Source organism: Rattus norvegicus, chromosome 5, assembly GCF_036323735.1.
Source record: "Rattus norvegicus strain BN/NHsdMcwi chromosome 5, GRCr8, whole genome shotgun sequence".
Taxonomy (NCBI): Eukaryota; Metazoa; Chordata; class Mammalia; order Rodentia; family Muridae; genus Rattus; species Rattus norvegicus.
In genome coordinates, this window is record NC_086023.1 from 144,451,288 (window position 1) to 144,464,350 (window position 13,063).

Here is a 13,063-nt window from a genome sequence, read left to right on the forward strand (position 1 = left end):
AAAAGTTTGGTTAATCTACACAGTGAACTTAATGGTGGTCTGGGCAACGAATTGACCACCTGTCTCAAAACAAAAATAATTAAAAGTGGTGGGTATGTAGCTCAAATGATGAAGCACTTGTTTCACGTGGCATGCCTGAGTTCAATGCCCAGCATATGCATATGCATATATACATATAGAGATATAGATATATGGAAAAGACCAGATAATCTAAATCCAAAGCCATCATCAGGTGTATAATTTAAACCTTCTCACAAGGTAAGCTGTGGTGGTGGCACATGTCCCAACACTTGAGGAGGCAGCGGCAATAAGGAACTTAAAACCCTAATAAACCATCAAACCTAATCCAGCATTACATAAAAAGAGTATATTAGGAAAAAGTAAGTCATTTAAAGGAAAATTAATGTATTTCACCAGTTTATACAGACTAAAAACAACAACACAAAGCAGACATCATATCACAAACAAAATGTTCACCTGATAAAGTCCATTATCTAACCAGGGTCACACTGTGAAGAAAAATTAGAAGAACGCCTACAAGGAATAATAAATAAAAGGTTGCAAGCCACTCAGGTAGGTGTACACTATACACTGGCACATGAAATAAGTAAATAAACTGGGGAGATGGTATTTTTTTTAAAGATTTATTTATTTATTATATGTAAGTACACTGTAGTTGTCTTCAGACACAACAGAAAAGGGAATCATCCCATTATAGACGGTGGTGAGCCACCATGTGGTTGCTGGGATTTGAACTCAGGACTTTTGGAAGAGCAGCCAGTGCTCTTAACCACTGAGCCGTTACTAAAGCTGTCAATTCTATGAACTATATGGATCCAGGATAACTCTGAGACTCAACTGTAAAGCTACAATTTTAAAAACTGGTATCGGGGGCTATAGAGAGAGATAACTCAGTGGCTAAGAGCAAGTAGTGCTATTGCAGAGGACCCACGTTTAGGCCTCAGTACCTATATAACCCAGCTCACAAACACATGCAACTCCAGCTTGACAGGGATCTAGTATCTCCAGCTTCCTCAGAAAATTGCTCACAAATGCATATACAAAGACAAACATAATTTTAAAAAAAAATCTTTCTGAAAAAAAAAACATGCTAATGATATAAAAAATTTTTTTAAAAAAATCAATACAACAGAATGGAGACTTCAAAACTGGACTTACATGCTTAGTGTACTGTTAAAGAAGAGTGAACTAGAGTTTGAAGAGGTAAAAGCCAACGTGTGATGCTGTAGCGATTGGATAGCCATGTGGGAAGAATCCAGCCTTGACCTCCACTTGAATTCATGCAGAAAAATTAAGTCAAAATGTACCAGGAAAATCAAAGATAAAACCATAGTATTTAAAGAACAAAAAACAACAACAACAACAAAAAAAAAACCCCGAAAACAACAACAAAAAAACCCCTAAGATTATTTTAGAGACCACTTGGGAAGTAATAACTTCTGGAAAAAATATTTTAAAGCATGAATTATCAAAAATCAAAACTAGAAAAGCAGAATTTCTCAAAACTAAAATTTATTTTTAAGAAAACAAAGAAAAGACAGTGTTTGGGTTGGTTTTTTGGTCAAGGTGACAGAAGCTAGAGTCACCTGTGGGGCATTTTCTTTGTGAGTGACTGGTGTGGGAGGGACCACCCCCTGGGACGGTGCACCCTCGGCAGTGATCTTGAGTTGAGAAAAGCTACCTGAGCACGCAATGAAGAGCAGAGCACTAAGCAGCATTCGCCTGCGGCCTCTGCATCAGGTCTTCCCTGAGCTCCTGCCTTGTGTCCCTGCCCTGGCCCACCTCCATGACAGGCTATGACATGTCAGTGTAAAGTACTTACTCTTCCTCCAAAGTTGCTTTTGGTCAGAATGTTTTATATCACAGCAGGAGAAAGCAGACTAAGACAAACGGTGAAGGCAGAAGGATCAGAAGTTCAAGACTGCCCTCTGCTATGTGGAACAGTTGGGGTTAACCTGGGTTCTATGAGACCTTGTCTCAAAAAAGGAAAGAGAAAGGGAAACAGGAGTGCAGCCTACTGACAGAACTCGTGCCTAGCGTGCACACAGCCTTGGGTTCAACTACAAACCCTCCAATAAAATCGATGATGGAATCAAGGAAATGAGTCACACGAGAAAATCCCTGATTAAACAAAGAAATTATGCCCATATTAAAAAATATACAGGTTTGTCATTGAGATCACACATTAACTCAGCTTCTGGAAGTCAGAAGCAGAAATACAGTTGTTTTCAGGGCAACCACCCAACAAAAGAACAATAAAATAATATCCTATTCTTAAAAACACACACAAACAAAACTAATACAAAATGAAAGGAGTGTAAGTCATTGACAACCACCATTCACCATGCATCCCAAAATGGGTGTGTGCAAAAATTGAGGTATCCTGCCAAAGATGGTTCACCAATATGCCTATGAAAACATGTTTGCCAATCTATTATCACCAGGAGCAAACAATCCCACAATCTACTAGACAAGCTACTGTTAGCAAAAATCATGGCGCTTATAGACTATATTATACTGCTTGTGGGAATGTAAGATATACTTAACATAAAACCTAGTAATTTTATTTCTAAATATTATTCCTCAAGAAAAATGAAAGCATAGATAATCCAAAATTTGCATCACCTCTTAGGCAGTGACACAAATTTTGCTGTTTTAACAATACATGCGGCTCAGAAACAAAAAGGATGATGGATGAACCTCAAAGGCCCTCTGATGTCAGAAAAGCTAAACTAGGAAGATAATTCGGTACGATGCTACTTATCTGCAACTTCAATGATGGCAAACATTACCATTCTCCATCCATTTATGGAGCAGACTGGTTACTGTCGACATCTGGAGAGAAGGCTGATTACAAAAAACTAAGAAACCTTTATATAATTTAGCTGTTCATGGTTAGCAGTGGTTGCACAGTGATCATCTGTCAAAACCCAGCAAACAGTACTTAGACCTTATGAGCTTAAATACAACTGAAACCCGATTTTAAGACCTTGAGGCTGCTTTTAAAGAGGTTATTCTTTTTAAACATAAGAGGCACAAGTGATGGATGAGTCCAAGGAAGCATGGTCTTGCAGACACAACAGGACAACCAGGAGCTGGCAGAGACTGGAGCAAGCTACCCAATACCTGTACAGGGTCAAGCCAGATGGGGGTTCCAGCCGTGAGAGGAAGAAGTATACCCAGGATCCCACCACTACGAAGGTATTCTGCAATTAAAACCCATTGGTGGGGTTGGGAATTTGGCTCAGTGGTAGAGCACTTGCCTAGCAAGCGCAAGGTCCTGGGTTCGGTCTCCAGCTCCGAGAAAAAAAAAAAACAAAAAAACCCATTGGCAAAGCAAAAGTTGGTTTGCTCCAATGGAGTCTCCCTGGATATATCATCCATAGTTTAGGGCAGGCTGTATGCTCAGGGGCATTTGGCCAACACAAAACAAACTCAATAGTATTTTTGTAGGCTTTTAAAAATTTTGTTTTATTTTTGTCTTTTGCTTGTTTTAATTTTTCTTTTATTGTTTTTTTTTGTTTGTGAACTTTCATTCTCTTCTGTGGCTGAGAGGTGGGGAGGACTTCATGAGCGATAGGAAGGGGAAACATGATCAAAATATATCGAGTTCGATAAAAAAAAGGATGTGTGTGTGTTCAGAATTATTGGTAACAGAAAGAAGGAAGGACTGAACGTGGCTAGGCAGCAAGTGCCTTAACTCACTGAGCCATCTCACTGGTTCTTCCCCTTTTATAGTTTTGGGAAAAAAACTTTTAACATGAAAAACAGCCTATATGAATATAATTAGTAATCTTACCATATAAAAGTTAACTTTTGGCTAGAGAGATAGCTTAGCAGTTAAGAGCACTGACTGCTATTCCAAAGGTCCTGAGTTCAAACTGCAGCAGCCGCAAACATCTGTAATGGGATCAGATGCCTTCTTCTGGTGTGTCTGAAAACCAGGTGTACTCATATACATAAATAAAAAGTTAACTTTTTATTAGAACTTGCAAAATTAGCCAAATTTAAACTTCACACAGAAAATTTAGATTTTTTGAGATAGAGATTTTCTGGGTAATCTTAGTTGTCCTGGAAGTTAATTTGTAATTTTTTTTAAACATTTATTTATTTATTATGTATATATATATCATACAGCTTTCTGCCTGTGTGTATGCACCTGCAGGCCAGAAGAGGGCACCAGACCTGATTATAGATGGTTGTAAGCCACCATGTGGTTGCTGGGAATTGAACTCAGGACCTCTGGAAGAGCAGCCAGTGCTCTTAACCACTGAGCCATCTCTCCAGCCCATAATTTTTTTTTTAAAGATTTATTTATTTTATTTATATGAGTACACTGTCGTTGTCTTCAGACACACCAGAAGAGGGCATCAGATCCCATTACAGATGGTTGTGAGCCACCATGTGGTTACTGGGATTTGATCCAGTTGGGTTAACCGTTGAGTCATCTCTCCAGCCTGGAACTGGATTTATAAATCAGGGTAGCCTTAAACTCAGAGATCCTCTTACCTTTGACTGCCAAGTGCTGGGACTAAAAACTTTAAATTACTTTTAATAATGTGTATGTGGGGACTAGAGAGATGGCTCAGTGGTTAAGAGCTCCGACTGCTCTTCCAGAGGTCCTGAGTTCAAATCCCAGCAACCACATGGTGGCTCACAACCATCTGTAATGCGATCTGATGCCCTCTTCTGGTGTGTCTGAGGATGCCTACAGTGCACTCACATACAATAAATATTTTAAAAAAGTTAAAAAAAATACAATGTGTACATGTAGCTAAGTTCAGGTTTATGAAGGTGTCCTGGGAATCCAGACATGTTGGATCTACTGGGGTAGCATGTTCTCTGCAAGAACAATAGAAGTTCTTAACTGCTGAGTCATTTCTCCAGTCTCTGGATTATTAATCTACCTTAAATTTACTTACTTTTATTATGTGTGCATGAATGTACCCATATACATGTGGACAAATATGGGCCTGCACATGCTATGATCTAAATGTGTGTAGGTCCAGAAGACAACTTAAAGGAGTCATAATTCTCCTTTCACTATGTGAGTCTCAAGGTTCAAACTCATATGGGTATTCTGCCTGCATGTATGTTTATGCAATGCCTGTAGAGACCAGATGATGACACCCAGATCTTCTGGGCTTGGAGTAGCAGACAGTTGTGAACTGTCATCTGGGTGCTGGCAATCAAACCTTGGGTCTTCTGTGAGAGTAACCAGTGCTCTTTAACACTGACCTATATCTCCAGGCCCCTATAAAAGTTTTTTAAAGGAATAAATCAAAGACTATAAGTTTAAAAACCAAAGAAAACGTCCTGATTGAAAGAAATATGTAATAAATGGTATGGTTCTTTTTTACTCTAAGAAACAAAAGCAAAAAAAAAAAAACAAAACTAAAAAAAAAAAAGAGTAATGAATGAAAATAGTTAATTTGGGCTGCTACAAAGCTTTGTAAACAGATAAACTAATAAATACTGTTAAAAACAGAATACAAGTTATAAAACTGCTTACTCGTCGTCTGGGCTGGGGGAAGCCATCTCTGTGTCTTCGTCTTGTTCGAGAACGCGCCTGGATTCCCTGTCCTTTATTAAGTGGGTCAAAAGATTCTGTAAAAACCAGCAGAAAGCACAATGTGAGTTATGCAACACACAGGCGTAAAGAGAAACCAGAAGACAAGTATTATTAATCCTCACTCTAGTCATTGTGATAAAAGAACTTCTCTTATATATTTAAGATACACAAACAAAGGATTTTAACATACGAATGAAACGGTCTTTAGCAAGGAAACATCCATAAACTGATGCTGTTGAAAAGGTCTTTAAAAATTACAAACAATCAAATTCACCACTTACAATAACCTTGTAATAGATATTCTCATCTATAAAGGGAGAAAACTCTTGTGCCCTAAATAAACCCTAACACTTCACAACTGCCTAATAATTCAAACTTGGAGCACCCCCAATCCTCTGAAATAGATGACCCTCAGTGGTCTAAGCTATACAAACCTGATGGAAAATCTGCCTCCAGATCCTGTTCTGTTTCCCCTTTGGAGAACTGTTTCAGTTCTGAATCAGCATCTTGCACAGCATTCGACTTTAAGGCGTAATGATTCAGTTCTTCTTCCCAGCTATGTGGGGTTGATACTGCCTCGGACTCGAGGTCACCACTATACGTACTTCCTTGGTCTGCAAGTGAAGAAACCAAACATGCTCTCCTGACATATTAGACTCTCCTGAACTGACATATTAGACACTCTCCTGAACTGACAGACACTCTCCTGAACTCCTAGATCCTAAAACCAAAATACGGTTACAAGACAACTATTAGGACACAGCTGATAAAGCAACTGTGGCTGGAGAGAACTTCATCAGAAGAGTACTTCCTATGTAAGTCAGAGGATCTGAGATTGATCCCCACAACCCATTTAAAAAAGAGGCATGATGTCAGGATGTAATCCCAGTACCTAGAACAGGTGAATTCCTGGAGCTTGCTGGACATCCAGACTGCCCTACTTGGCTAATTCCAGGCCAGTGAGAAAAAAAATCTTTTTTTTTTCCAAGCGGATGGTGCCTGAGGAAAGATACCCAAGTATGTCTAATACACGCTGACCACATACATGTATAGCTACATTTACTTGTGCAGTTTTCTGATCTGGATGCTTCCTTAAGGAAGCAACACACACACACGCACGCATGCATGCACGCACGCACACACAATCAAGTAACTTCTTTAATGCTTCACAGAATTAGATTCATATTCTCAGTAAACACTACAATGCATTATCTCAAATGTTAAAATATTGAGGTAGTTTTTGTTATTTGTATTACAGATCAGCATGACAGTCAATTCGTGTCCCTCACACGCTAGCTAAAATTATAATACTAAGCCCAAGGATACTGTTATGAGTTTCTATTGTTAGCAGAGAATGTTATTTTCTAAAAACTAAAATATATTAATAACTACAAACCTTTTTCAAATATTTTGGTGTCTAGAAAGAGTTCTTGTTCAGAAGTTTGGGATTCTAAAAAAAAAAACAAACAAAACACATCTCAAATGGAACGACTTCTTGGTAAGTACTACTTCATCGAGGCTTCTAGGTGAACAAACTTCTCTACACAGGCCTGCTTCATCATATACTGAAACACGGTGACAGAAGCAGCTCAGTCACCCACAGTCAGCAGTGTCTACCTTTCTGGACATCATGAGAAGTCACAGTGAAAAGGACTTTACTTTTCATGCTGTGCTGTTTGCCTTTGAAAATCCTTTCATATTGTTACACATCCATGCAAAAATGACAAACTGTTCCACTCAAGTATGCCTTTTCCACTTGCCTCTGAAGGCTCCCAGACTTAGAAGTATTTGTTACGTGAGCATTAGGCACACAGAGCTGATGGCAACACAAGTCAACGTTGAACGCGATATTTGAAACGAAGTTCAGAAAGTCAACACAGAAAAGGATGTTTCTTAGCTTACTTAAGAAAAGCTTTGGCTTTCCCTTTTTCAATAAAGATCAAAGAAAAATTAGTAAGACATTCAGTAGCAAATGAGTTAGAATTGTAAGATAATACATTAAAGAGAAAGTACATAAGAAAACTGATAATCATAACTAAGGTTTTAGTGATTACAAATTACAAATGTGCTGGTTGGTTAAGAGCACATCATGTTCTTGCAGATGATCTGATGAATTAATCCCAGCACCCACACGAGGCAGCTCATAGATGCCTGTATCACCACATCCAGGGGATGCTCCGGACCTCTCCAGGCACTGCAGCTAAGTGCACAGGGGCAGTGCGTAGTACACGCACACCTGCACAGAATCCAAACCAATATAAATCCTAAAAGACCCAAACCTAATGGCAACGTAACAGCAAAGTTCACACTGTTTCTTGATATGCAATAATAGTGACAATCTTTTTCTATTATCTATTATGCAAAATCAAACCTGCCAGCTGGCTGGACACGCTGGTCCATGATGATAATCATTAGCAGTGGGGAGAGCGGGGATTGGAAGAATCAGCAGTTCAAGACCAGTTTGGGCCACATGAAATACTAATTCTAAAAAATAAAAACAAAAAACCTCAAAACCTCATGAGTTGTTAAAAATGTAACAAACTCAATAAAAGGGGGAAAATGGCATTTGGCTCAAAAACACAAAGAACATTCTTAGTTCACTCATGACATATGAAAGCAATTTTGTTTCACATTTTGACAACTATATTTTTTCTACTTCTTCCTGCAATCACAAGTTAAGAAGGTACAATCAAGGTTAGACAGCTTCCTGGAGTATAGATCAGTAAAGTTCTGTTTAATTAGGTTTTCAATTTTTTTTTTTTTTTTTGGTTCTTTTTTTCGGAGCTGGGGACTGAACCCAGGGCCTTGTGCTTCCTAGGCAAGCGCTCTACCACTGAGCTAAATCCCCAACCCGTTTAATTAGGTTTTATGGGGCCAAATTCTGCTTCTATCATTTCCCGTACAAAACTAACATTTAAGATGAGAAATATAAGGTAAGCAATACTCCCTTCACAGGCTGGTTATGAAGACTAAATGTATCAAAACACACAATACATTAGGACTTTGTCTAGACTGTGAGAAACACACCTGAATATGCACCATCTATTATCACCAACCGTATTCCAAACTAACAGACTCAGACTTCTCTATGGGCAACTGAGACAACAGGTCTTCTGTCCTATGCTTCTGTTTAGCCAACATCAGCATGCAGTTGATTATATATTAAGGATTCTTTTGCATGGAACATAGATTTGAATGTAATGATAAAATACTAAAGTAATATGAAACTTAATGTTACTTCTGATACAAGAAAATTATAGAATTGTAAGTGAGCTCAAAAAAATTATTTTAAAGATTGCACCAACCTCCCTGGGATAAAGTCTTTTCCTTCTCTTCATCTTCTGCAATCATTTCTGCCATCTCAAGGAGATCTGCCTCAAATGGATGTGTGGCAAGTTTCTCTTTAATGTCTTCAATGCCCTCAGAGGCTTTCTCTTCATTGTTCATAGAGGATGGAATAAACATGGGAACAGGCATCTGAAAGAACAAGGACTGAAGGTTTCTTATGTTTCCTGTGGGGGGTGTGTGCGTGCATGTGCATGTGCATGCATGTGTGTGTCACAGAGGTCCACAGCGGGTATCTTCTTCAACACAGAAACTGCAGACTGGCTAAACTGGCTGGCCAGCAAACTCCAACAATCTTCCTGTCTCTGACATTCAGACACGGGGATTATAGGTGTCGCAGTATGCCTGATTCTTATATCAATCCTGGACAATGAATTCAGAGCTTGATGTTTGCACAGTAATTTTTTTTAAATACGGTAAAGCACTTTATTTTTTTTTAAGGTTTTTTTTATTTATTATATTTAAGTATACTGTAGCTGTCTTCAGACACACCAGAAGAGGGCATCAGATCTCATTACAGATGGTTGTGAGCCACTGTGTGGTTGCTGGGATTTGAACTCAGGACCTCTGGAAGAACAGTCAGTGCTCTTTTTAAAAAAAAAAAAAAAAAAGATTTATTATGTATACATGTACACGTGCAGGCCAGAAGAGGGCATCAGATCCCATTACAGATGGCTGTGAGTCACCATGTGGTTGCTGGGAATTGAACTCATGACCTCTGGAAGAGCAGACAGTGCTCTTAACCACTGAGCATCTCTCCAGCCCTGCACAGTAAGTATTATGCTAAGTATGCCATCTCCCTGGCCTGAGGGTTTCTTACACAATAGATTTCTTGTCAGAATCTGTATAATGATATACAAGTGCTAAAATAATGTGTGTGTGTGGGGGGGGGGAATATTCTCATTGATAAAATTATGAGTCTTGGTAGTTCGTTTTCATTAGACCTGAATGATTAAAATAAAAATCTAAGCCAGGTGTCATGGTACACATCTTTAATACCAGCACATTAAAGGCAGAGGCAGGTGGAACTCTGTGAGTTCAAGGCCAACCTGGTCTACAGAGAGAGTTCCAGGATACCCAGGGATACACAAAGAAACCCTGCCTCAAAAAACAACAAAACAAAACAAACAAACAAACAAAAAACCCAAAAAACAAGAAGGAAGGAAGGAAGGAAGGAAGGAAGGAAGGAAGGGAGGGAGGGAGGGAGGGAGGGAGGGAGGGAGGAAGGAAGGAAGGAAGGAAGGAAGGAAGGAGATTAGTAAGCAAGTTGCACATGGTGGCACATGCCTTAAAACCAACAGATGGAAGGGAGAGGCAGGTGGACCTCTACAAGTTTGAAGTCAATCTGGTCTATAGAGTACATTCTGCAACCAGCCAGGGCTACCTAGTGACACTGTCTGAAAACCAAAAATAATTAAAAAAAAAAAAAAAAAAAAAAAACCACAACACAACTACTAATTACTTTTCTAGACACTTAACAAAGAGCTTCTGAATCCTTCAAAAGAATAATCCTACAACATAAATTGTCAATATATTTAAAAGAAAGTATGACAGGAATCTTCTTTTACTTCTGCTACAGGTAGGGATTCTCTTTTTTTTAAAATAAGATTTATTTATTCATTTATTATATATAAATACACTGTAGCTGTCTTCAGACACAGCAGAAGAGGGCATCGGATCTCTTTACAGATGGTTGTGAGCCACCATGTGGTTGCTGGGAATTGAACTCAGGACCTCTGGAAGAACAATCGGGTGCTCTTAAACGCTGAGCCATCTCTCCAGCCCACAGGTAGGGATTCTTAATATTTGTTTTGTCATTATTATTAGCAGTAGTACTATTATTAGTAGTGTTATTGCATTTTAGTATGTTCTTTGGGTGGATATATTTGCCATAGTCAGAGGACAATGTATGAAGTCACTTTGATCCTTCTATCTTTATGTAGGTCCTAGGGACTGAATTCAGATCATCAGGCTAGCAAGCAAGCACCATTACCATCTTGCTGGCCCAGAATTCAGAATTCTAACATGTAGTTTTGATTTTTTATTTTCTATTTGAGTGATCTCAAAACTAACTTTTTCTTTAACTTTCAGACTTCAGTGTTTCCCCTACATGTATGTATGTCTGTGTACCACATGCATGTCTGGTAACCACAGAAGTCAGAGGAAGGCAGCAGATCTCCTAGAACTGGAGTTACAAACAGGAGAGCCACTGTATATGTATGTATGTCTGTGTACCACATGCATGTCTGGTAACCACAGAAGTCAGAGGAAGGCAGCAGATCTCCTAGAACTGGAGTTACAAACAGGAGAGCCACTGTATGGGTGCTATGACTCAAACCCAGGTCCTCTGACTCTCCAGTCCTTGTTTGTGTTTTGTTGAGGCAAAGTCTCACTGCAGTCAAGACTGGCTGGAGCACACAGGAGCCCAGCCTAACCTTCGACTGGCCGAAATCCTCCTTCCTCACAAGTACTGGGATTACAGGTGTGAGCCACTGTGCTTTATCAACACTCTTTCAGAAGATAAGGTGTGAGCAAAGGAAAATGTCTACATTCTCTGAAATAAATAACAAAGGCAATGTAACAGCAGCCAATCAGGAACAGGTATACTTTCACCAACAATTATGACATCTTATTACACAGCTGTAAAATTTAAAATGAGAAAACACAAGCTGCATTAGATTTAACCTCTCAATGATTACTCACGGGAACTGGAATCCCAAAGGGGACAGGAGTGTACTGGGTGTAAAGATGAAGAGGTATGGGAACAAACACTGGCACAGGGACTGGCACCACCATAACCTGGGGCTCACTTGGAGTGTCTTCTAATGAAAAAAGCACAGACAGAAGAAATGGGTTAGAAACAACTTAGTGAAATTCCATCTCAAAAGAGGAGAATTTGGGCCAAGCAGTGGTGATACATCTTTAATCCCAGCACTTGGGGGGCAGAGGCAAATGGATCTCCAGGTTTGAGGCATGTGTTGGTCTACATAGTGAGTTTCAGGAACACACAGAGCTAAACAGAGAAACCCTATCTCAAAAAACTAAATTTGGGAGAAAAAAAAGACAAGACAAAAAAAGGAGAAAAAAAAATCCAAGTAAATCAGAAATTTTAAAGCAAAGCAAGCAAAATAATTAAAGTATTAGATAATAAAAAAATTCAGTATATTGCTCTGAGAAAAAAAATTTTTATTTTAAAGGTATGATCCCAAGAATAAAAACAACAAAATATATCTGGCCAGAGAAACTACAAATTAAAAATGTTATATACAAAAGCAATCCAGGAGCTAAGAGAAAAATTACAGAATGGCAAAAAATATTTGCAAACTATCTATCTAACAAAGGGTTATTATCTAGAATACAGAAGAAACAAGTAAACGGCAAGAAAACTAAATAAACTGACTTATAAGTGGCCAATGGTCTCACTTTGTCCACATGGTGTGGCTGGTTAATGGTACAACGTTTAGAAGAACCTTAGGTCAAGGAGAGGAAGGACCATACTCTCATTAGGAAGTCTAGGGTATTAGCTGATATGTTCTTGGTAAAGGAGTCAATTGCTTGTTCCCAAAGATTTTCACATCTATGTTACCCACACTACAGGGTAACAAGAGCCAAGAAATTGCATCTCCAAACATTGTGTGACAACCTCCAAAACTAGGTGCTAAACAAACTTTTTCTGTTTAAATTATCTGCCTTGGGTATTTTATTATAATGACAAACAGTGACTCTGCCAATAAAAATATTCAATGTTAATAATGATCACCAGAGAAATACCTATCAAAATTATAATGACAGGGCTAGAGAAGACGGCTCGGCAGAGAAGTACACTTGCTGCTCTTACAAAAGACCTGGGTTTAGTTCCCAGCACCTATATTAGGGGGTTCAAAAATACCTGTAAGTTGAGTTACAGAGAACTCAATGCCTTCTTCTGGTTTCTGTGGACACTTGCATGTACCTGGTGTACATATGGGCAAAAAGGCACACATACATATAAATAAAAATAAATTTGAAAAAATAAAATATTATCTCATCCCTTTGAGAATGATTACTATCAAAAAAGAAGGGGAAAAATCCCGGTAAGCACAGAGAAAGGGGACTTTCTAACATTCCTGGTGGGCACCATGAATT

At 38.7% G+C, this 13,063-nt stretch overlaps 1 protein-coding gene across 11 annotated transcripts in view; it reads right to left on the reverse strand.

Annotated features, from left to right (window-relative positions):
- Zmym4 (zinc finger MYM-type containing 4) overlaps window positions 1-13,063 on the reverse strand; it is a 120,493-nt gene that overhangs the window by 20,033 nt on the left and 87,397 nt on the right. For 9 of the 11 annotated variants that reach the window (XM_039110031.2, XM_063287760.1, XM_063287761.1 and 6 more), the window contains 5 exons: window positions 11,642-11,760; window positions 8,899-9,070; window positions 6,990-7,043; window positions 6,028-6,207; window positions 5,534-5,628 (listed from right to left, as the gene is read on the reverse strand). In XM_039110031.2, coding sequence (XP_038965959.1) covers window positions 5,534-5,628; window positions 6,028-6,207; window positions 6,990-7,043; window positions 8,899-9,070; window positions 11,642-11,760 — 620 coding nt within the window. The other 2 variants (NM_001107982.2, XM_063287762.1) reach the window with 2 other exon arrangements.